Source organism: Cyprinodon tularosa, unplaced genomic scaffold (genome assembly GCF_016077235.1).
Source record: "Cyprinodon tularosa strain WSP-4 unplaced genomic scaffold, ASM1607723v1 ctg40, whole genome shotgun sequence".
NCBI classification, from domain to species: domain Eukaryota; kingdom Metazoa; phylum Chordata; class Actinopteri; order Cyprinodontiformes; family Cyprinodontidae; genus Cyprinodon; species Cyprinodon tularosa.
In genome coordinates, this window is record NW_024039119.1 from 3,068,889 (window position 1) to 3,094,000 (window position 25,112).

Genomic DNA, 25,112 nt, shown 5'->3' on the forward strand with positions numbered 1-25,112 from the left:
GATACCTCCTTTAAATGTAAAGTGACCTAAACTGTCTGCCTTAATCCGAAGACTTCAAAACAAAAAGGACTCTTAAGCCACAGCAGAAGCCACCATAATAAGTGCTGCTTGAATAGTGCTGGCAATTAGGAAGGAGCATTGAGGAGGAAGGATGCTTCCTAAGCTAGCACTAATGCAGTAAGCAGAGGGACCTTAGCTGCCATTAGAAGCTACATGGTTGCCCACAATTCTTTGCCTGTCAGGACAGACGGTCCACCACTTCTACCCCGTTTACACTACCCTTAAAAAACTGAGCCGAGACCGGTCCGAGCTCAGTAACTGAGATAACTTGTCGTGTGTGAACGGAAACAACCTGAACTGAACCGAGATAAACATAACCGGACCGCGCTAACTGCAGACCAGTTCCCGAGGTGGGTTCGGCTCGGTTTTTTCCTGGCTCGGTTCTCTGATAACAAGAGCGCATGAGCAGAACGCGTCATCGCCGACTGGCTGAACATGCTGATTCACACTCCATTCAAGTACATCCGCGCAAGGTTGCCGTCTTCGCCTGACCCACCGCAAACACGGAAGTACAGCAATAATAATCAAGCATAACTTTCTGAATGTGACGGGCGCCGCCATTTTGATTTGCTTGATTCCCTCCTCCTTCGTCTTCTTCTTCTTGGGTTTTACGGCGGTTGACAAACAGCGTTTGGTGCATTACCGCCACCAGCTGCTTGAGTCCCTCCTTCAATCCTAGCAGTAATACCGCACATCGTCACTAGGAGGCGAGGAGTCGAGATAACCGAGATAAGTGTGACGTGTGAACGGTCGTCAAAACTGAGCTTGGCCTGGTTACCGATCCAAGCTCGGACCGGTCTGGGCCTGGATCGGTTTTTCAAGGGTAGTGTAAATGGGGCTATAGAGTCTAACAAAAATACATCATTTCTTCACGTGTACTCTTTGTGATGCATGCTAATGTCCTCACCTTCATGCGTTTTATGTTTTATAACTGTTGCAGCTGCTCACTACATTTGTGTAACTTTTTATTTTTTGACAGAAAAACTTTGGTCCCACTTTGACCTGTGGCCTCCATATCTCTTTCCACTGTGTAAAGACGTCCATAAGAATGAAGGCTGTCTGGATTCAGTGCAGCAGTCTGGAACTACTTTCCTAGGGTACTGCTCTTTCTGCTGACCGCATGAAAGGTGAAGGGAGTGGAACTCTAACTAGAGGTTCTTGGATCGAGCCTCAGCAATTTGGAGTAGGGCTGAAACTATTAGATTAATCGTGGTAGATCGCTTATTGAAATTGTCATCAGCTAATTTAGTAATTGATTAATCATGACCGAAGTATAGAGACTCTAAAAAATTCCTTTACCTGACAGTGCTACACAGTGCTATACCAAAACTGTAAAAATATGTATAAATGTTTCAATTATAGTGGAAAAAAATGTTTCTTCTGTCAATATGCTCAACATAGAACTCCTCAAGTGAAAAAGTTTTAGTTTCACCTGGTTTAATTGTGTTAGAAATTGCTATATGAATTATAATTCATTGATATAAAAGCAATCAATATATTATCTGATTAGCAACATAATTGCAGCCCTAATTTGGAGACATTTCCTTTTGTTTTGCATTATACATGCAATTAACTGTCCAGTCCTTCTCTCCATGCCAGTTTATTGGACATCTGTCTACTGTTAGGTTTGAAATTGTGTTCTTCTGTTTCTTTTCAGATGATAGATGAAATAGTGCTGTTCCCATGTTTATTAAACTTAATGATGTTTTACTCTAGTTACTAAATATCCTTTTTCTAGACAGTCAGTTTGCAATGCGTTTGATTTAGGCCTATTAGAGTTATAGGTTTCTAAATGCGAATGCAAGCAATACTTTTCCGAATCTTTCTTGTAAAAAAGCATTTAAAGCATGTATTCTTCCACATCCCTATTGTTTACCACTTTGTGTTTATTCACCCCACATAATCCCAATAACTTGCATTAAGGTGTGTTGTGTTTTCTAACAATATGCATAATTTTACAAGGCACTGTGCGTGTTAAATCCTGCAGGTTGCTTCCAAAGAGGATTGCAAAATTTCCAAGAAAGACTGAACTGACTAGTTTGTGCAGCACAGATTGAGAAACACCTTGGTCATTAAAAGGTATTGGCATCAAAACAGCGATTTAAGTTGCAAATGCAAGTATAGTACTTGGTTTTGAATTAAAAACATCTGATAAGAGAAAACAGAAATATATCCAAGAGATCTGCCATTAACAGTTGAGGCTTCTCTAATATTTATTTGAGAAGCACTTAGCTCCACATCTGTGGTTTTCTGGGCCTCTCAGCAGGAAGAGATGCGAGGGGATGTATGTTGCTGATCTGTGGCATCACTAAGTGCACTAAAGAGCTAAAATATGTCATAGTGTCTAACTGATAAAGCTTGTAATTGCAGCAACAACCCAATCTGGATGGACTGTTAAACTTTGCAGCTTGGAAGATCACTGTTGCTCAACAAGGATAGAGATGATTGGGATGTGGGAGAAGAATTTGATGTAATTGGTTTTCCATGCTTCTTCTCTTCATCGATGGAAGAGAAAGGCCTAATCCAGATTAACTTTGATTCACAGCCTGTTAAAGTTGTGGATTATGAAGACAAACAGATTCATTGACTGAAACCAACTATCTGTATGATTCACAGGAAGTAACCATTAAAAGAGGGAAATCACAGATGATATAAACCATATTTACACAAATCTAACACTGAGAAAAATCTATTTCACCCTCTGAATATTTAATTAACAAATCCATTATAAGTAAAACAGAATCAATGAGAAAAAATGAGAAGAAACAGGACTCTTTTAGGCACTGCCCATCTGAAATGAAGCATCTCTCCCTTTTTCTGCTCCACCCACTGAGGAAACAAACCAGCAGGAGGGGGGTGCTTGTTCTAACATTCAGGCATACTGTTAAACCAGTTGAAATACAAGCAAGCAAAAAAAATAATAATAATAAATATATATATATATATATATATATATATATATATATATATATATATATATATATATATATATATATATATATATATATATATATATACCCTTCTGGGTTTGTTCCCCAGAAGGGAACAAACCCATCCAACTACCGGCCAATAACTTGCCTATGTACAACATGGATGCTCCTGTCAGGCATCATAGCGGCTAAGATGAGTAGGCACATGGCTCAATACATGCACTCTTCCCAGAAGGGAATAGGCAGTAACACCAGAGGAGCCAAGCACCAGCTACTAGTGGATAGAGCAGTCACCCGAGACTGTAAGACCAGGCAGACAAATCTGTGCACTGCCTGGATTGACTATAAGAAAGCCTACGACTCAGTGCCACATACATTGATACTGGAATGCTTGGAAATGTACAAGATCAACAGGACTCTAATAGCCTTCATCAAGAACTCAATGAAGCTGTGGAAAACAAGTCTGGAAGCCAATGCAAAGCCAATAGCCCAAGTCACCATCAAGTGCGGCATATACCAGGGCGATGCACTATCCCCGCTGCTGTTCTGCATAGGCCTGAACCCCCTCAGCCAGATCATCACAAAGACTGGCTACGGATACCAACTCCGAAGCGGAACAATCATCAGTCACCTCCTCTACATGGATGACATCAAGCTGTATGCCAGGAGTGAGCGAGACATCGACTCACTGATCCACACTACCAGGATCTACAGCAACGACATTGGAGTGTCATTCGGACTGGACAAGTGCAGTCGCATGGTCTCAAAGAGAGGGAAGATGATCAGAACCGAGGGGGTTAAACTACCAGAAGGCCACATTACAGATGTTCAGGACAGCTACAAATACCTTGGGGTGCCACAGGCTAACGGAAACCACGAGGAGATAGCAAGAAAGACTGCCACAGCTAAATACCTACAAAGAGTAAGGCAGGTCCTGAAAAGTCAGCTGAATGGGAAAAACAAGATCCAAGCCATCAACACATATGCCCTACCAGTCATCAGATACCCCGCTGGTATAATAAACTGGCCAAAGGAGGAGATGGAGGCCACTGACATCAAGACGAGAAAGCTCCTCTCAATGCATGGAGGGTTCCACCCCAAATCCAGTTCTCTGAGACTGTACACCAAGCGTAGCGAGGGAGGCCAAGGGCTAGTGAGTGTCAAGACCACTGTCCAGGATTAAACAACTAAGATCCTGGAGTACATCAGGAAGATGGCCCCCAAAGACAAATGGCTTGGCGAATACCTCAGGCAGGAGAAAACCGAAAGTGAGGACAAGAAAGATTAAGGAGAACCATCATGGAGGGACAAGCCGCTGCACGGCGTGCACCACAGACAAATAGAAGAAGTGGCTCATATCAAAAAATCCTACCAGTGGCTGGAAAAGGCTGGACTGAAGGACAGCACAGAGGCACTAATCATGGCAGCACAAGAACAGGCACTAGTACAAGATCAATAGAGGCCGGGGTCTACCAGACCAGGCAGGACCCCCGATGCAGACTGTGCAAAGATGCCTCTGAAACAATACAGCACATAACAGCAGGGTGTAAAATGCAGGCAGGAAGTGCATACATGGAACGCCACAACCAGGTAGCTGTCATAGTGTACAGGAACATCTGCCATGAGTATGGGCTGGAAGTCCCAAGGTCAAAATGGAAGACACCTCCTAAGGTAGTTGCGAATGACCGAGCTAAGATCCTATGGGACTTCAAGATCCAGACTGACAAACAGGTGATGGCTAACCAACCAGACATCGTGTTGATCGACAAACAGCAGAAGAAGGCAGTAGTGATAGATGTGGCAATCCCAAGCGACAGCAACATCAAGAAGAAAGAACACGAGAAGCTTGAGAAATACCAAGGGCTGAAAGAGGAGCTAGAAAAGATGTGGAAAGTAAGAGCAGCAGTGGTGCCAGTGGTAATTGGAGCACTGGGGGCTGTGACCCCCAAACTGGGAGAGTGGCTACAGCAGATTCCAGGTAAAACATCATAGGTCTCTGACCAGAAGGGCGCAGTCCTAGGAACAGCTAAGATACTGCACAGAACCCTCGAACTCCCAGGCCTCTGGTAGAGGACCCGAGCTTGAGGATGACACATACCACCCCACGAGGGGTGAGAAAACAGTATATATAAGATTGAAATAACCGTATTCCCTTTAGGTAGTATTTATAGCCAGTCAATCCCCTAACCCTAAAGGTTTCAGATACTGAATCCAACTAAATGTAATGTTGAATTTACTAAACCAAGTTAAATTACCTTAACTAGCAAAGAGGACATATATACATTGCTCAAAAAAATTAAAGGAACTCTTTGAAAACAGATCAGATCTCAATGGGGGAAAAAAAACATGCTGTTTATTTATACTGATATGGACTGGGTGATGTGTTAGGAACCAAAGGATGCCACATAATTTGATGGAAATGAAAATTATCAACCTACAGAGGGCTGAATTCAAAGACACCCCAAACATTACAGTGGAAAAATGATGCGGCAGGCTAGTCCATTTTGCTGAAATGTCTTTGCAGCAACTCAAAATGGTATTCAGTCATTTCTATGACCCCCACATGCGTGTATGCATGCCTGACAACGTCAGGGCATGCTTGTAATGAGACAACGGATGGCGTCCTGGGGTATCTCTTCCCAGATCTGGACCAGGGCATCACTGAGCTCCTGGACAGCCTGAGGTGCAACCTGGCGGCGTCGGATGGATCGATACATAATGTGCCAGAGGTTTTCTATTGGATTTAGGTCAGGTGAGCGTGGGGGCCTATCAATGGTATCCATTCCTTCATCCTCCAGGGACTGCCTGCATACTCTCACCACATGAGGCCGGGCATTGTCATGCACTAGGAGAAACCCAGGACCCACTGCACCAGCTGACAATGGGTGCAAGGATTTCATCCTGATAACTAATGGCAGTCAGGGTGCCGTTGTCTAGCCTGTATAGGTCTGTGCGTCCCTCAATGGATATGCATCCCCAGACCATCACTGACCCACCACCAAACCGGTCATGCTGAATTATGTTACAGGCAGTATAACGTTCTCCATGGCTTCTTCAGACCATTTCACGTCTGTCACATGTGCTCAGGGTGAACCTGCTCTCATATGTGAAAAGCACAGGGTGCCAGTGGCAGACTTGCCAATTCCGGTGTTCTGTGGCAAATGCCAATCGAGCTCCATGGTGTCGGGCAGTGAGCACAGGGCCCACTAGTGTGGAGTCTGTTTCTGATTGTTTGGTCAGAGACATTTACACCAGTGGGCTGCTGGAGGTCATTTTGTAGGGCTCTGGCAGTGCTTCTCCTGCTCCTCCTTGCACAAAGGAGCAGATACCGGTCCTGCTGATGGGTTGTAGACCTTCTACGGCCCTGTCCATTTCTTCTTGAGTGCCTGTCTCTTGGAATCTCCTCAATGCTCTTTATGTGCCTACCTGGAGGAGCTGGACTGCCTGTGCAACCTCTGTAGGGTCCAGGTAGCGCCTCATGCTAACAGTACTGACAGTGACCCTAGCCAAATGCAAAACTGGTGAAAAAGAGTGTAAAACCATTCCTGTTTTGATGGACGTCTCGTTGTTGCCCCTGTAGTGCACCTGTTGTTAATTTCATTAACACCAAAGCAGCTGAAACTGATTAACAACCCCCTCTGCTACTTACCTGACCAAATCAATATCCCAGAAGTTTAATTAACTTTATACTATACTCTGATTACAAAGTGTTCCTTTAATTTTGTTGAGTAGTGTGTGTGTGTATATATATATATATATATATATATATATATATATATATATATATATATATATATATATATATATATATATATATATATATATATATATATATTGCTATAATAAGTATCAAATTAAGATCCACAGTTGCAGACATGATGTTTGATTTTTATCTGTGAAGTTAAATTCAACATTTGCTATTAATGTTTAATTATGCAAATTTAGTTCATTTTTATTAATATTGAGCTGTATTAACATAATTAGATTTAGCTCATTGGAATTTAATATATTGATTTTGCAGTTAACCCTTTATAGGGTAAGTTATCATTTTAACCACTCGTACAAATGGGGAGGCTGTACATGTGAGTTTGGCATTTGACCAATTAGATGAGCCCTTGAATGATATATCAACAAGTGCCAGTATCAGCATTAATGCTCTAAGTTTATGTTGCAACAGAAAAAAATATTGTTTCTTTCACTTTTTTCTTAGTATAGTTTCTTGTTATTAAACTGTGCTTAATTTGGGTTAGGATATGGGATTGCCAGAGGTAACGGTCAATGGGATGAGACAGTGACTTTAACACATGTTTTGACATTGTTTTTTCTTTATTGTTACTACATATTTCATTTCCAGGGGAATTTGTTGGTCAGTGGATATGGATGTCCTCATTGCAAGATTACCTGAGGCCAAGATTAGCAAAATAAGGTTTAAGAGACAAAACAGAGAAAACAAAGAATAGGAGAAAAAGGGACAAACCAAAGAGGAAAACAAAAAGAAAAAAGGTAACAGGAATAGAGAAAAAATGAGAGGAATGTGAGCAAAACAGACAGAATAAGAAGAAAAAGATGGGAACAAAAAGGAGGAAAATGCAAAACCCACAAGAAAATGTAAGGAAGAGCAAGGGGGAAAAATAAAGACAATGAGACAAAGGACAGAAGGGAGACAAGCTGATGAAGGCACAGAAAGAGAGGGACAACATGTAAAAAATAAAGCATTCTCTTTTAAAATGTCTGTATTTGTATAATTGTCCTTTTGTTTTGTGTCTTATCTTCTCATTTCAGAGGGCCCCATGCTTGCCTTCACCTTGGGCCCCAAATTTCTGGAATCCACCACTTATTAAGACATTTATGTCAGTGTTGAATGCATCTATACTTCTTACAAGACCCGAAGAATGACTTTGCATCATAAAAGTAAGAGAAATGTGTATAAAGTCATATTATAAAGATACTGTGGCCATTGATAAGAGCATATAACTCAAAAGTTTTTATGGCTTTATGATTAGGGAAATGTGTAATTGTTTTAATACAAATTATTGTTGAACAATATATTTTAAATTTAAAAATGTATTTTATATCAAACAATAAAGTAGAAAAATTCAGCTTTCAGTTTATATAGTGGCATCTGGCTGTTTTTCTTAAAGGTTACTTTATACTTTAAGTAGTTTTTGGAGCACATACTTTTTCACTTTTACTTGAGTAAAGAGGTCAAGTTGATACTTCAACTTTTACCAGAGTGATTTTAAACTGCAGTATCTATACTTCTACTTAGGTAACAAATGTGTGTACTTTTGACACTACTGACAAAAAATAATTGGCTCCTACAACCGTATTATTTATCAGGAAAAAACGGCTGTCCTTGAACGCAGCACGGCCCGTTTCCGGTTGTCTGCGCCTTGAACAAAACACCGGCTCTGTTCGAAAACCTAGGACGGGTCCTCCAAGGACGCGGTCTACCTAGACTGGATCCTCCGAAGTCCTTGAAAATAAGGAGACCGAAAGAGTTTTGGCTGTAAATTCGACCAGGTCTACCCTTTGGCGGGTTTTACCGCCGTATGCTCTGTTGCTTAGCAACCGTGAACGTTGACACACAAAGCAGGAAAAGAATGAATACAGAAGTTTTCAAAACTGTTTATTTATTTATTTGTTATTGTGAGGTGAACAAAGACTACACTCACAAGAATCCAGAGTGGAATAAATGTTCCAACAGCCGGGAGCAGGAACAAATAAAATCAAATGTAATGATAGAAACCTTAGTCAGTTAAATAACATGCTGCTGTCATTCTGCACATCTCTGATGTTGCTGCTATTTTCAAATATCCATTACTGTAAAAATGTGCATAGCTGCATATTGGTTATTTATTCCCCAGTTTTATATTGTTAAAACACTTTACAGTATTTTATTGTTTATATTTTAACTCCTACCTATTATGTTATTCTTATACATTTTTCTAAGGTCCTCATTTGTGTGACCATTTTCAATAATCTTTCTGCTGCTGTAAATTTTCCCATTGTGGGACAATAAAGGGATTTTCTATTCTATTCTATAAAAGGGGTAGAAAGATATAAGTAAATCTAAACAATATATTTACAAAAAATATATCTGCAAAATCTCTAATATTCAACAACAAAAAATAGGAAGTTAAGCATATTGTGCAAAATAGCAATAAAAAGATAAAAATCCTATCAGATTTATAGTCCCCACCCTGCAGATCTATTAGAATCTGTCCTTAAATTACAGCCAAACTCATTTACACAGTAACAGATAAAAACGTTGAGATAAATCAAACATTACCGCCACATATCTGACTCTATAACCATTAAAACAACTATTTTCATTCATTTCAGACGGAACTATTCACAGACCTGTATTATATTAAACTGAACTTCCAATTTTCACCATTGTTCGGCGCCAAGTAACCTTTCCTCTGATCACAGCTTGCTTGGTCTCGCAATGACTCCTGGGATATCCAAGAATACCGAGGATACATCAGACCCGTCCTTCAAATCGGGCAAAAGGAAGGACGCATTTTAAGGCCGCATAACGAGGACTCTTGGAATCCGACCAGACCTCGGCGCCGCGCTATGACGTAATCGGCCTTCGAATCCGGTCTTCTAAGGATGCGTCCTAGGTTTTCGAACAGAGCCACCGTGTTTTACTTCCGGGTTTCTGTCTCCGCCTTGAATTTTTGAGCCGCCGTGCTGTGAGAGGTGCGTCCGCCGCCCTTCCTGCGGTAGGAAACTGACGTAAAACGAGCGAGCAGGCAGAGCCCACTGTTAATTAAAGGCTTAAATACCAAAAAATAAAAATAATAATAACTGGAAGTCGCCGTGCTCCTGCTGAACCCTCGCTGCTGCAGCTGCGTGAAGCTGACTGGTTCCAGAGGAGCGAGCTTAGCTGAGGTGTGTTTGTTTTCTCTCTGCTCTCTCATTCAGATCATCTCCTCTCTTATGTTCGGCTAAATCTTTACGCCTTTTACTGCTTTCAAGAACACAAACTGAGGACTGCTACGGTTACGAAAAAAATGAACATATTAGACTCTAAATGATATAATCTAGGTCTCGTAACGGTTTATGTTCAAGTCGGTTGTTCATTTATTTAGACTGTGATGTTAACAGGTCATATCCCTAACCTCTTCGTTTTTTTTTCTTTCTAAAGAAAAATTGTTATCGTTAATGAAACTATAAAGTGATAAACTGAAGCTGGCCTCTGAAACACTGATATTTAACATAATGATAAAAATAAATAAATGAGCTCTTAAATGTTTATGTACAGTATTTGGGTTGATGACGTCATAAGAGCTAATTGTTTCCCAAAGTAGGGGTTTGGTGCTGAGCAAGGGCGTAGGTTTGATTTCAATTTTGGTAGGGACACTATTCTTCAGTTTCATTGGTCCTTTGCAAAAAATATGCATGCTCTTTTTTATGCTTAATGTGAGCTTCAGGGCTCATTTTGTTAAAAGAGAACAGCAGCATTTCTTGCTACATTAATACAAATCTTATAAGCACTACATGCACTAGATGCTGTTTATCAATATTTAAAGCATCACTGGCTCTGATGAATGTGGAATTAGGACTTTTTCCACGTTGAAAAGGATTGCATTTAAATTTACCTGCGACTAAGACAGTGTCTGTTTAACCAAATATAGTTTATAATATGTGGATTTATCCTGTGTTTTCTTCTGAAGATAGAGAATTGTGCAGAGGTAAAACCCACTCTTATTTTTTTTTATCTAATATGCTCTCTCTGGATCATGCAAAATAATACATTCAAGGGACGGCAAATACATGTATTGTATTTACATGTGCACTGGAACTAGAAGAGGAACTGACACTGAGCATTTAAAATATTAATATTAGAATTTGTACATCTGGGCTGTTGTTACTCTGTGTAGCTAATTCCATGTATTTTATCTATGGCTGAAACAATTAATCATATTAACAAGTTATTTAAATAATCGTGAACTAATTTAGTAATTGATTAATCGTAAACTGGAGTATAGGGCCACTAAAATGTGCCTTTAGCCGACAGAGCGACCCACTTAGAGCAGGAATTATACTAAGATTATAAAAAATATGTAAACATTTTGCATTTAAGAAGTAAAAAAAAAATAGTAGTTTTTGTCTGTCAATATTCTCCATCCATCCATCCTTTTTCTTTACACGCTTGTCCCAAGTTGGGTCGCGAGGGGTGCTGGTGCCTATCTCCAGCAGTCAATGGGCGAGAGGCGGGGTCCATCCAGAACTCCTCCAAAGGAAACGTTTAAACGTTTCTGTTTCACCTGGTTTCATTTCATAAAAGATCTTCTTTAAGGAGCCTTTGGCTATCTGATTAAAAGATAAAATAAAAGAAATCCTAACGTTGTTAACTTACATTTCTCAAGTTCCACAAATAAAAAAACTCTCTCCTGCTTCTTTACAGAACTCCAATCAGAAGCTTTCGCCTGTTTTAGCGTAGATAATAAGTTTTTAATTTGGACTAGTTTCGTAGCCCAATATTAATTTATTTTAGCGTCTTTTTTTTTGCGCTCCAAGCACCCGCGCCACGCGCGCACATACAGACTAGAAAACACGCAATCAGAAAGAGAGAAGGCGGAACTTAAGGCAGAATAATCAGAGAGTTAAACCGAGAGGAAAAGAAGCGGCTGCTGTATTGTAAATTATAAACATGTTGTTCACATCCAATTATTGGTAGGGACAAATAGGTCCGTCCAAAATTTTGGTAGGGACATGTCCATATGGTCCCTATGCAAACCTACGCCCATGGCGCTGAGGGTGTGGAAAAAAATATGCTTTTGGCTGCCTGATGTGATATCGATCATTTAGTTCCTTGAATCGATTTTTTTTTTGGCAAAACATTTACCATTTACCCAGTGGGTCGGTGCCCTCCTTAAATCATACCACCCCAACGTTTACTCTCCGGATAAAGCTCCTACCTGGAGCTCAAGAAGTAATCCGATGTTAACTATCTAAATGATGCATGCAGTATATATAGCCCTTCCTCTTCATGCACATTCTTGTGATGGTTGGCATAAGGTGTAATTTTCTATTTCTTCAAACTGTAAAATCTTTGCAACAAACTAAATTATAATAAAACTAAAATGCTTTCTTTAAATCAAACTACAATGTTCCTCTCATATTTGGCAAATTTATGTTTGAATATTTTGCAAAAATATGTTAAGGTGCATGATGAGGTTTTGCATCTAAAGGCTAATGTTTCCCACCTTACAGTTTAGGATGGCCGTCTATGGGTAAAAAATGTTTTTCTTTAGATTTATGGCCTTAGAGCAGCTGTGATTGGTCCTTGGTATGGCTTTCCAGTTGTCTTGAAAAAGAGGTTTTTAATCTCAAAATAATTTAAATAAAATAAAAAACTTTAATTCAACCAGATCATCCAGTCAAATTGGTTCAATGTTTTCTAAAGCCGGGAATACACTGTAGGATTTTTTTGCCCTTTTCGGGCTGATTCTCCAGTCGTGCGAGAATTTTTCGATTGGGCCGACTTTCAGCCTCATCGTGCATCGTGTAGTATACAGGTGGTAATGAGGGGTGATCAGCCGCTCACAAACACCTCAGGAATCGTAAGGTCAGGAGAAAATGAAATGTTTGAACTTCAGTCGTGGCGTTGTAAGATCGCATCAGAGCATCGGGCCACACAGTGTGAGAACATGAATCGTGAGCTGTGAACTTTCAAACCCTGCGGTTTCGTTTTACAGTTTGAGCTGTAGCTGCGTGCAATGATTGAAAACTTGATGCTTGAAGCGACAGTGGAGAAGAAAACTCCCTTTTAACTGGAAGAAACATCCAGCTGAACCAGACTCTGCGTGAGCAGCCATCCTCTGAGGCCGACTGGGGTTCAAGGAGACAGAAGCAGAAATAGAAAAGTTAACTGTCAACTAGCTCCACAGGCGGCCCCGTCCAGGAAACACAGCCAGGCTGATGAGCTCTGAGCCAGCTCCCATCCCAAGGATGAGAGAGAGCACATACAGTTAGTCACAGTCAGAGCAACAGTACTACACTGAAAAACAGGCCAGGCTGCAACATCTATTAAAAACGGTGTTGATGGCAGCAGCACAGCTGATATTTCTCTCCAGGATAATTTCACAGCCAAACAGGAACAGACGAGGCAAAACTACTATGAGGAAAAGCAGAGAGAGCAGAACGTTAGAGATTGAACTAACAGATTCTGCAGAGTGGGAGAATAGAGATAGAATGAAGCAGAATGATGAAATAGGGGTCCCTATGTCCTCCAGCAGTCTAAGCCTATAGCAGCATAACTATATAGTTCAGGATAACCTGAGCCACTCTACCTATAAGCTTTATCAAAAAGGAAAGTTTTAAGCCTAGCCTTAAAAGTAGACAGGGTGTCTGCCTCACGAACTAAAACTGGTAGTTGGTTCCACAGGAGAGGAGCCTGATAACTAAAAGATCTGCCTCCCATTCTACTTTTAGAAATTCTAGGAACCACTAGTAAACCTGCAGATTGAGAGCGAAGTGCTGTGTTAGGAACATAAGGAACAATCAGATCTCTGATATCAGATGGAGCTTGGCCATTTAAGGCTTTATATGTGAGAAGGAGGATTTTAAATTCTATTCTGGATTTAACAGGAAGCCAATGAAGAGAAGCCAGGATAGGAGAGATATGATCTCTCTTTTTCATTTTCATCAGAACTCTGCTGCAGCATTTTGGATCAGCTGAAGGCTTTTAAAGGAAAATTCCGGTTTTTAACACTTTTAGCCCATTTTCTGTAGTGTCCAGGATGAAATCGAATGATCGACACCAAAATTTTGACAATTGGTCCTGTCTCTGCTATTTGGCTCATTTAGAATCCCCCCTGGCTGCTTCAGAATGGCTTCCATAGTGCATGTCCGATAATGTCCTTAAAACAACCTTAAACGTTCTTTTTTTAAAATATGCTACTCACCGGGTTGTCAGCGCTGTTCAATGACGTTCCAAAAAAAGTTTCGTAAAGAAAAAACGTTCCTGTAGTGTTTTATTTAGCATTTTGTAAATCCCATTGAGTTCTGTTGGAATAGTCAATATCCCTCCGCCACCGGAAACGGAAATGGGGCCTGTTTACGCTTAGTTGTAGTCTTTTCGCAAGGCCCAAGTGTTTCTGCGTTACTCTGTGTACTCCGACGTCGAGGTGCTAACGTCTCTGTTAAACACTTTAAAAAACTCTGAAAATGGAATACGAAAGGTGGATTCTTGAGGAGGACATATTGGACTTTGAGTTTGACGGTAGAGGATACCGTTGCCAACTAGTGGTCTGGAGTGTGCAACGCTTCAGATTCGAACGGGAAGCGGAAGTTTATAAGCGGTTGTGATGTATCGGAAAAAATAGTTCTGGGATTTACAAAATGCTAAATAAAACAAGACAGGAACGGTTTTTCTTCACAACACTTTTTTTGGAACGTCATTGAACAGCGCTGACGACCCGGTGAGTAGCATATTTTAAAAAAAGAACGTTTAAGGTTGTTTTAAGGACATTATCGGACATGCACTATGCAAGCCATTCTGAAGCAGCCAGGGGGGGATTCTGCATGAGCCAAATAGCAGAGACAGGACCAATCGTCAAAATTTTGGTGTCAATCATTCGATTTCATCCTGGACACTACAGAAAATGGGCTAAAAGTGTTAAAAACCGGAATTTTCCTTTAACTACAGTTTGTGGACTTCCTGATAGTAAAGAATTACAATAGTCCATAATGGAATTAATAAATGCATGGACTAGTTTCTCAGCATCACCCCTGGACAGGAGATTTCGAATTTTTTCAATATTCCTCAGATGAAAGAAGGAAATTCTAGAAACATCTTTTAAATGCGATTTAAATGACAGGTCCTGATCAAAAACAACACCAAGATTTTTTACTTTATTATCTGAAATCGATTTAATCCCATAATACTTTTTGAGCATTCTGAGATACATCTGCTCATCTAGAGACCATGGATGCTAGGGGTGGGTATTGCCAAAGAAGTCACGATTCGATTCGAATCATGATTCACAGGCCACGATGCGATTCTATCACGATGCACCACGGTACTTGAATTATTGCGATGCATTGCAATATTTTCTCCTCCCATGTTTTGTTTTTGAATGACTCGGCGCAGTATCCCGCAGCCGGAAATGCTTGTGACACAAGGCAGCGTGCGTCAACACATTTGCAGCGACATCTACTGGGCTGGAAGTTGTATTACACTTGTTTTTGGCTGATGTTCGCCAACCATTCATGCAATTTTATTTATTCAATTTTTTAAAATTAATAATCGATACTTGGCGTCAAGAATCGATGCAGTAGATCATGAAAATAAGAATCACGATGCATCATCTTGACGATTATTTTGCACACCCCTAATGGATGCACACTACTTTTCAAAGTGAATCAGGGGAAATTATGAGTCCATCCATTAGAAATTTGGACTCTCATATAAAATGACATAACCACTCTATAGTGCTATATAGATTTATTTTTTTAGGGGGGGTTACAGCACTAGTGGCTCATTTTTTGGACAGTAGGCAGACAGGAAAGGGGTCATGAGGGAGACGTGCTGCAAAGGACCACAGGTCGGATTCAAGCTCACGTCGAGAGCCAAGGCCTTGACGTGGGCCATGCTTACCTCTTGGGGCGGGCTTTCTTCTGTGGTGAGAAGCAAACATGCATTTTTATTGGTCTGCTGGATGTTAGGAACAACATTTTATTTGTCAACTGTCTGTGTGGGGTTTGACGTGTAGGTAATGCAATTTGTAAAAAGCAGTTTAAAGAAAGCAATTCTTAAAGCTCAAAGAGCAAAGTTGCTCTAAAAACTGTATTTTTGTTTGAGAAGCTTTATTTTTGAATTATTTCTTTTTTTGTTTTTTCAAACCTGTGACCCTTATTTGCTTTCAACAATAATGGAACAAAATTCACTCCATAGATTTTAGGAAGATGAAAATTGATCTTGAAGTAAAAATTGTTTTTCAGAGGATTTGAAAACAATTAAAACAGAAAACTTAGAAAGGTTTTTGTACAGATGACAGTGAGTTGGAGGAAAATTGTATTTTTTCACAATAAACGTGTTAGTAGCTCTGAGAAAACGGGATCTTTAGCTGAAATCTTTGTATCATTTTAGGTTTACAAAATGCGCCTAAACTTAAAGAATCTCACATTGTTTCTGGAACAGAAAAGTTTGAAGAGAAACCTTCAAACATTGTTTGAAGGTTTTGATCTCTAAAGGTCAGAGTGAAATCTGTCTCCTTGGAAGCAAACAAATTAGGGGTTGATCCCAACTTTAACCAAACAAGGTGTCTCTATGTCACTCAAATTCTGTGGTGCAAATGTTTGCATGATTCCAAACAATGTTATTGGGAATTGAATAGTGAGCTGCATCCATTTTTAACTTTTTCTCCTGAAAAACATGCAAAACCCTGCAGCCAAATCCCTCCCTCGCTCATGTCTTTTTTTTCCAGAAGTGCCCTGTTTTCATTTTCCGGCTATAATTAGCCTATCGTGTGCAAACCTGACCTCCTTCATCCCGTTCTTCTCTGTGGTTCCTTTGCCTCTGCTGCACAGACATGGCCGACCTGCTGAGGCTGCTGCTGCGGGTGGCCGAGAAGGCTGCGAACGTGGCTCGCCTCTGCAGACAGGACGCCCACCTCTTTCAGCTCCTGGTGCAGGAGAAGACCGGAGAGGACAAGAACAAGAAGTTTGTGCAGGACTTCAAAACGCTGGCCGACGTGGTGATCCAGGAGATGATTCTGCATGATGTTGGAGTTCAGGTGATCAACGATGAGTCAGCAGAGAGCAGCACAGCTGGAGATCAGGGTTTTTTACTGTCCTGTTTGTTTTTTTATGTGCAGTTCCCTGAGATGTCTGATTTCATTCATGGAGAGGAGTCAAACAAGTTTGAAAACGGGCTTGGTAATTACTCGCATATCTTCTTTTTTATGAAGTTTGCTTTTCATCTTTGCTGGCTTGTAACTCACGATACTACAGCAGTAACAAAATGTAAAAAAAGAATGGCAGCAATAGCTGCTGAAGAGTCGGGAGAAATCTGCCAGATACCTCAGGGAGCATAACTCAGCTGCATAACGGCTGCAGTTTCCACCTCTGATGGCAGTTTATATTCTAACAAAACTACGATGAAAAGAAAAATCTATTGGGTTATCACTAGGACTGCAGCTTAATGTATTTTGGTAATCCATTCACCCGTTTATCAGTTTTTTTTATTAATAATCGGAAAGCAAAAGACGCCTAAATTACATTTTTATATGATGCTGACATTTTTTTCTATTATTAGGCCAGTAGTTAAAATAGAAAAAATGTCACATTACACGACTATGTACCTTTTTCTAAAAGTATTATTCTATTAACTTGCAAATAATCCAGAAAAATGAAATTAACAACAGCAGAAAAATTCAGAAAACTTTTCCCTTTAGTGTTGATACCGGATACCTACGACTATAATAGTAGGTTTGCTTTGATAACTCTACCTAAGACAAATGTCTCTAAAGGGAGGTAGCCTGGAGAGCCAGCAGACCGGCACTTCACCCAGAGTTTTAAAAGCACTTTGCCTGTTATTCCCCTACTATAGTCATTCACTGCTTGGGAAAAAAAAAAGCATTCAGTCAGTTTGTGTCATTTTCACGGCCTCTTATTGGAGATCCTGGTTCTTCAGAGTCGTTTTCTTTTCTCCTTCACTGGACTGAGTGGAGAATCTGAGAAAATAAGGACATTTTCCAAGCAGAGGTTTCTGGAAGGAACCGAGGAACACAACGCAAAATTGGCTGCATGTAAACAAAGAGAAACTGTTTTCTGTAAACCATAAAAAGCATGGTACACTGCATAAACTGATCTAAATCACCAAAAATGTCTTAAAATAATAGTCATTCAAGCAGGTAAATAAGATAATTTGCCAATAGAACAAGTATTTCCCCCCTTAAAGTAAGATAATTAGATATTATACTCTTTAAATATGATGATGGATCAGCTCTTATTGTCCCCTAGCTGGCCTGGGTGTTATAATGTTTTGGTTTTATAGATCAAATACTGTCAAACAAGATTTCTGAAAAGGATTTATCTGCTTTGAGAAACAATAAAAAATGATGATGCGTTGCTGAGATTTCTGGTCTGGCCTTAAAAGAAGCAACCTTTTCACTCTAACATGACTAAAAACAGTCCAGCAGTCAGAGCTCAGCAAATATGAGCAGACATGTCACTCTCCAAACATGGAACGCCTGACGTTTGGAGTGAATCTCGCTGTTTTGAACAGGGGAAAGCGTGGCGGTGACTGTGTGCAGCACGGAGGAGGAGACCGCCAAGCTGCTGGCCACTGTGTTAGACGGCGACCAGGCGGCAGCGGCCCTGCTGGCCGGGGCCATCCACCAAGATCCGGCCACCATAGAGGCGACCATAGACGGACTGACGGTTCCCCTTAAACCCTCTGAGCTGGGAATCTGGATCGACCCAATAGGTAACAGCAAAAACAAAAAACTCACCAGCTGCTTTAATAGCTCCAAAAAAAGAAAAATCTGAGTTTTAACGTCTTTGTTATGTTTGAAGACGCCACCAGTCAGTACATAGAGGGGCGAGAGGAGGCTCTGGAGGAGGGCCGCTTGTTCCCTTCAGGTCTTCACTGCGCCCTGGTTCTTATCGGGGTGTACCTGCGGAGCACGGGCGAGCCGGTCATGGGCGTGATCAACCAGCCGTTCCACAACAAAGATCCAGGAGGTTCGAGGTGAGTTCAGCAACGTTTGTTCTCGTCCGGCCGGTTTGAGCAGCTGTCAAATTTAGTGAGGCTCTTCAACAGAAAGGCTTTGAAAATACATTTTTTATTGCAGTGATTAAATAATGGATTGAGAAAAACTATTAACAAACACCTTCATTTTTGTTTTAAATAGTCCAGTTATGAGAAGCTTTTAAAATATTTACTTTAAATACTAAATCTGAAACAGTTTTATTTTTTTGGCTCTTCTGACTCTCCTTGAGCTCCATAATTCCTGAGTTATACGGAGCGCCAAACCATAACGTACATAATTCTGAGTGTCTCCTGAAATAAGTAGATGTCACATAAGTATTGGTAAGCAGAGACTCTAGTTGCTTAGGGGTCCGCGACCTCTTAGGGGCCCCGTCACTGACACCTGGTTGGCCCCCTACAAAATTGTGGACTAGGACGTCTCTTTGCAGATTTAATGGTGCAAAAAATTCCTCTTAAGCCCAACTGATACTTAGTTGACTGACCAAACCTTATTTATACCCCAACACATGGCGGATTTCAACATGATGGTGAACAGTTTAAACACGACGCCAATACCAAAGCAGACAGAGGTACTTTTACTATTTTAATAACTGTATAAAGTTCATTAGACGGTTGGTTAAAAAAGAAAACACTCATATAATATGTTTTAAATCTCAATGGAGATCCTAAAAGAACAATGTATTTGAGTATTTTATTTTTTACACAACGATTTGGAATTATGGGTAATCCAGAGCGTAGATTAAAATCATAACCATTACGTACAATGTGCTAGCGACGGGGGGGCGGAGGATGAGGGTGTTGTACTTCGCATGGGGCCCACCCAGATAATGTTCCTTGTTGTGTCATTACGCCATTGATAATACCATTTCAATCTGAAAAACTCACACAGAGAGAAAAGATCATTAGAAAAATTTATTGATAAGAAAGTATAGTCTTTGGCGCTCAGACCTCGGCAGGAACATTCATGCTGAATTAAGCTTTAACATGCATGAGTAGATGAATGAGAATAGGGATGTTCCCCCCGGCCTGAAACTGGTGGTGGTTTAATCCGAGCTGGTTGACAAGGTGATCTGCTGAGCAGAATGTGGGACTAGAAGACTGAGGGAGCTGACGCCGGGGCTTCACTCAGACTCGGGATATAGAGGTCCTGCTTGGTGATGCAGGTACCGTGAACTGTCCATAATGAGCAAGCATGAAGCGACAGTGGAGAGGAAAAACTCCCCCTTGGGAAGAAACCTCTGGCAGAACCGGGCTCAACATGGTGGTCTTCTGCCGGACCAATGCGATGAGACGAGGGATGGTGACAACTGGGATTTATACTCTCTGATAGGGCTGCAACAACGAATCGATAAAATCGATAAAAATCGACTTTTAAAAGCGTTGGCAACGAATTTCATCATCGATTAGTTGTGTCGCGCGATTAATGCGTCATCCGCTGCCGCCATTATCACTGCCACTTGACTGAAGGGGAAGAAAAAAAAAAGATACGGCAGAGCGAGTCAGCGCCGCAGGTGCGCAGTGTTTCCAACTCAGCGACTTAGTCGCTATATTTAGCGACTTTTTAGACCCCTCCAGCGACTATTTTTTTAAAAAAAGTGACTAGCGACAAATCTGGCGACTTTTTACGGTGTCATTGGCGGCTTTTGGAGACTCTTACGTGAAAGCATGTATCGTTCCTACTCTTGTCCTCCAGCGGCAGCTGCTGCCGTGGGGCGCCTCCCCTCTCCCAACCCCGTTCTCCCGCAGGAATCTCTCTCAGCGCTGCAATCAGAGCCGCAGGATGTACTTGGAGAAGCATCCCGCTGCAGCCTGTTTCAGCGTCCAGACTGCAAATGAAGCGCGCATGTGCCGGGATTGACGGTGCAAATTGATCACAATAATTAATAGCCTTTATAAATAAATTATCTTGCAAATTATGAGGGCAAGGCTTTTAAAGTTTAAATCTTCTGGCAAAGATAAAGTAAAGAAGATCCTGCAATTTATGGAAGTAAAGCAGAATAAAATCCAGCAAGATCAGTAATATGTCAATTAATTATATGCCACATTCACATGTAAATATCTGTCTTTGGAGGATGTGTTTTTTAGCACCCCTAGTTCTCTCATTTTTATTCCAAATACAATTTATAATTTGAATCACAGGGCTATTTTTATCTCTATGGTTCAGTATTTTCTCAAGTAGCAACTTTAACTGCTATACTTTCCTGTCTTAAAAGGCAGAACTCTTCTAGTAAAAAAAAACAAACTCATTTGTTGAAATGGGGGGGGCCTATTGTTTGAACCCCTTAGGGGCTTTAGAAAACAAAAATGCCTTTTTTTGCGCTTTATGAAACAAAGTACACTATATTTTGTGGATGTACAGCTACATTTTTCATGTAAGTTTGCGTAGTTTTAACACAAACATTTATTTTTCATATTGCACCAGTACAGTTAATGAGCAACATGTACTTGTGTGCTTGTTTGTTCTGTCTAAAATGTTTATTTTGGAAAAAAATATTAATATTATAAAATATAATATATATATATATATATATATATATATATATACATATATATATTAAATAAAATAAAAATATTTTTTGTCCGATTCATCGATTAATCGATAAAATAATCGGCCGATTCATCGATTTTTAAAATAATCGTTAGTTGCAGCCCTACTCTCTGATGAGGTTGAGGTGAAGTCGTGTCATGAAGGACGATTCAGCTGCGATGGCGGAGAAGGGGATGGAGGTGGGTGAATTGTCGTCTGAATCGAAATCCGACATTGCGATTGCAGGATAGCGGGCTGGGATGAGGATTTGAAAGAGTTTATAAATTGAAAGCAGGACGTTGATTGGGCTTCATGGTGGAGTAGTTCGAAGCTGATTGGCTCGCTTCGGAGACGGGTCAGCTTCTGATTGGATGGAGGTAAGTCAGAGTTTCTTCAATTGAACTTCCGCTAGAGCTTCATTTCAATCTGAAAAACTCACACAGAGAGAAAAGATAATTAGAAGAATTTATTGATAAGAAAGTATAGTCTTTGGCGCTCAGACCTCGGCAGGAACATTCATGCTGAATTAAGCTTTAACATGCATGAGTAGATGAATGAGAATAGCCTCAGCCAAAAAGCCGAGGTTGAGGCCGGAGAGTCCGTATGCTCGTAGGGCATACACTAGGACAGAATAAAAGAATGCGTAATGAAATGCTGAGAAGGTTTGCAAAGAACTTACCGAGCCAGGTTGTTGATGAGGATGGCGACCACGGTTGACGCCGAAAACTTACCGATGATGATGATGAATCTTGCGGATGATGATGATGATGGTGATGATGAAAACTTATCCATGATGATGACGATGATGATGATGAATCCAGCGGATGACGATGATGATGACGAAAACGATGAGGATGACGACGACGACGACGATGATAACGACGATGATGACGATGAATACTGCGGATGACGATGGATCCTGCGGATGATGATGACGATGACGATGATGATGATGATGATGATGACGATGATGATGATGATGAATCCTGCGGATGACGATGATGATGACGATGATGATGATGAATCCTGCGGATGATGATGACGATGATGATGACGATGATGAATCTTGCGGATGATGATGATGAATCCTGCGGATGATGTTGATGACGATGAAGATGATGACGATGATGATGATGATGAAAACTTACCCATGATGATGATGATGATGACGATGATGAAAACTTATCCATGATGATGACGATGATGAATCCAGCGGATGACGATGATGATGACGATGAATCCTGCGGATGACGACGATGATGATGATGATGACGACGATGATGATGAATCCTGCGGATGACGATGATGATGATGATGATGAATCCTGCGGATGACGATGATGATGATGACGATGATGAATCCTGCGGATGATGGTGATGATGACAATGATGAATCCTGCGGATGATGATGATGACGACGATGATGATGATGACGATGATGAATCTTACGGATGATGATGATGATGACGATGATGAATCCTGCGGATGACGATGATGATGACGATGATGAATCCTGCGGATGATGGTGATGATGACGATGATGATGATGAATCCTGCGGATGATGATGATGACGATGATGATGACGATGATGGATCTTACGGATGATGGTGATGATGACGATGATGATGATGAATCCTGCGGATGATGTTGATGACGATGATGATGACGATGATGATGCCGAAAACTTACCCATGATGATAACGATGATGAAAACTTACCCATGATGATGACGATGATAATGATTCTTGCGGATGAGTCTGATAATGAATCTTGCGGATGAGTCTGATAATGAATCTTGCGGATGAGTCTGATAATGAATCTTGCGGATGAGTCTGATAATGAATCTTGCGGATGAGTCTGATAATGAATCTTGCGGATGAGTCTGATAATGGATCTTGCGGATGAGTCTGATAATGAATCTTGCGGATGAGTCTGATAATGAATCTTGCGGATGATTCTGATAATGAATCTTGCGGATGAGTCTGATAATGAATCTTGCGGATGAGTCTGATAATGAATCTTGCGGATGAGTCTGATAATGATCTTGCGGATGAGTCTGATAATGAATCTTGCGGATGAGTCTGATAATGATCTTGCGGATGATTCTTGCGGATGATAACATATATGAACAAATGACATGACGAAATACAAGACACGTGACGAGACACAGACAGGGTGCATGTTGATGCAACAGGGAATGCATGGCAGAATGCGTAAGACACATGACAAGACGCAGACCAGACGTGACGTGACACACAAAAGAAAGCATGTAAATGCCTGACATAAAGGTGAGATTGCATGGATGCGAGCCAGAATGAAGACAGCATGAATATAGCATGGAGACAGCATGGAAGACTGCATGAAGCAGGGAATAATGTAGATAACTGACAAAGAGTGGGAGTAGAAAAATGAGTTAGAGGATGGTCGAGATTAGGTTAGAAAATTATGAGAATGAGTTTGAACCACCAGTATTTGTTATAGAGTTACCTAGAGGCAGAGAGAGCGCTGAGCTGCGAGAATTGATGAGAGTTCTGGGCGGATGAATGAGGTATAGGCTGATGAACCATCGGCCCAGAGCTGAGGGAAGCCTCAGAAACCCCGCGAGTAGCTGCTGTTGTAGCTGCTCAGTCCGGAACGAATGCCCAGAATACCCACTAGAGGGAAGGCCACATGATTCTAAGAGTATCCTGAGGTGATGAAGGAACCATGAGTGGATGTAGGGTAACCCTCGGGCGAAATGAAAAAGTGCTTAGAATGCCTGAAACATGACGCGCTGAGATGATGAAATGTTAGTGACTGCTTGCCAGGTGATGCTTCTGATGAAGGGCATGAGAGACTGGGAGGAGGAGTGACCTTATTAGTGGCTTCAACTACTACACTGTTATCGCAGTGGGCGAGCACGTTTCCTTCCCGAAAAGGCCCCACGACGGCAAGCTATAGCTAAGGGTAGACCTCACACAAGCAGATGATTGGGTGTGAATAAAAGAGGCCATGAACCCGCGAACCACCTGTCCTGAAAGAACCCCCAAAACCTACGGATGGCAGCATCCATAAAAATTTTGGAGCATGTCAGGAGATAGATAATGTCGTCGTAGAAAAAAAAAAAAAGATTTTCCGTTCCAATTTAGAAGCAGTCTGGACCAGAAAGATCCGAACGGCAGCCTTCGTTCAGAGTAATCTGACCAAGGAGGAGGGACGGAAATTGGCGTTTAGAAATGACTGATGCGAAACATCAGTCATTTTTTTTTTTTTTTTTTTTTTACGTTAGAGGATGAAGAAGACAGGACGATAATCAGAAATAATAATAATAAGGGGTGGTAAGGTGACGGGCTGCTAAGACTGAGGTACAATATATATGAAGCGTGCACGGCGGGGACAGACTGATTCGGATGGGCAGAAGCTTCCTGCAGAAGCTCTGAGTAATCGCGATAGATGCTGAATGCGGCAAAATTGCCAATAAAAAGATCTCTGATAGACGGAGATCGGATGATTTAAGAAAACTGACGTCACCTGCTGATGCGACCTGCTGGTCGACTTCAGGGGAGGGAAGAATAAGAGAGACTAAATTAACATATTTCCCCTGAATAATTTAGAACGAGGCTAGTGGAAATATTAGCATGCATGGGAATATAAGGTATGGCTGAATAAGAGGCAGACAAAGCATAAAGAGCGAACTCAGATAGATAGAAAATTATGAATGAAAACATGGTTGAATACGTCTTACCCAGAGCTGGCCAGGGGCGGGCGTTCCCTAATGTGAATGAGGGGAGGGGGAGGTCCGTCTGAGCAGACAGCGGCAGGGATGATGTGGCAGTGCAGGGATTTCCAAGTTTGAAGCGTGCGGACAGCGTCGAAACGGATT

At 41.1% G+C, this 25,112-nt stretch overlaps 1 protein-coding gene across 3 annotated transcripts in view; it reads left to right on the top strand.

Annotated features, from left to right (window-relative positions):
* The first annotated feature begins 9,523 nt into the window (after positions 1–9,523).
* Positions 9,524–25,112, top strand: part of inpp1 (inositol polyphosphate-1-phosphatase) — a 32,205-nt gene continuing 16,616 nt past the window's right edge. Inside the window, exons 1-5 of one of the 3 annotated variants that reach the window (XM_038298166.1) lie at positions 9,524–9,721; positions 16,539–16,744; positions 16,826–16,886; positions 18,238–18,438; positions 18,528–18,702. In XM_038298166.1, coding sequence (XP_038154094.1) covers positions 16,541–16,744; positions 16,826–16,886; positions 18,238–18,438; positions 18,528–18,702 — 641 coding nt within the window. In that variant the 5' untranslated portion in view covers positions 9,524–9,721; positions 16,539–16,540. Of the gene's footprint in view, positions 9,722–9,856; positions 9,891–16,538; positions 16,745–16,825; positions 16,887–18,237; positions 18,439–18,527; positions 18,703–25,112 lie in introns of those variants that run through there. The other 2 variants (XM_038298167.1, XM_038298165.1) reach the window with 2 other exon arrangements.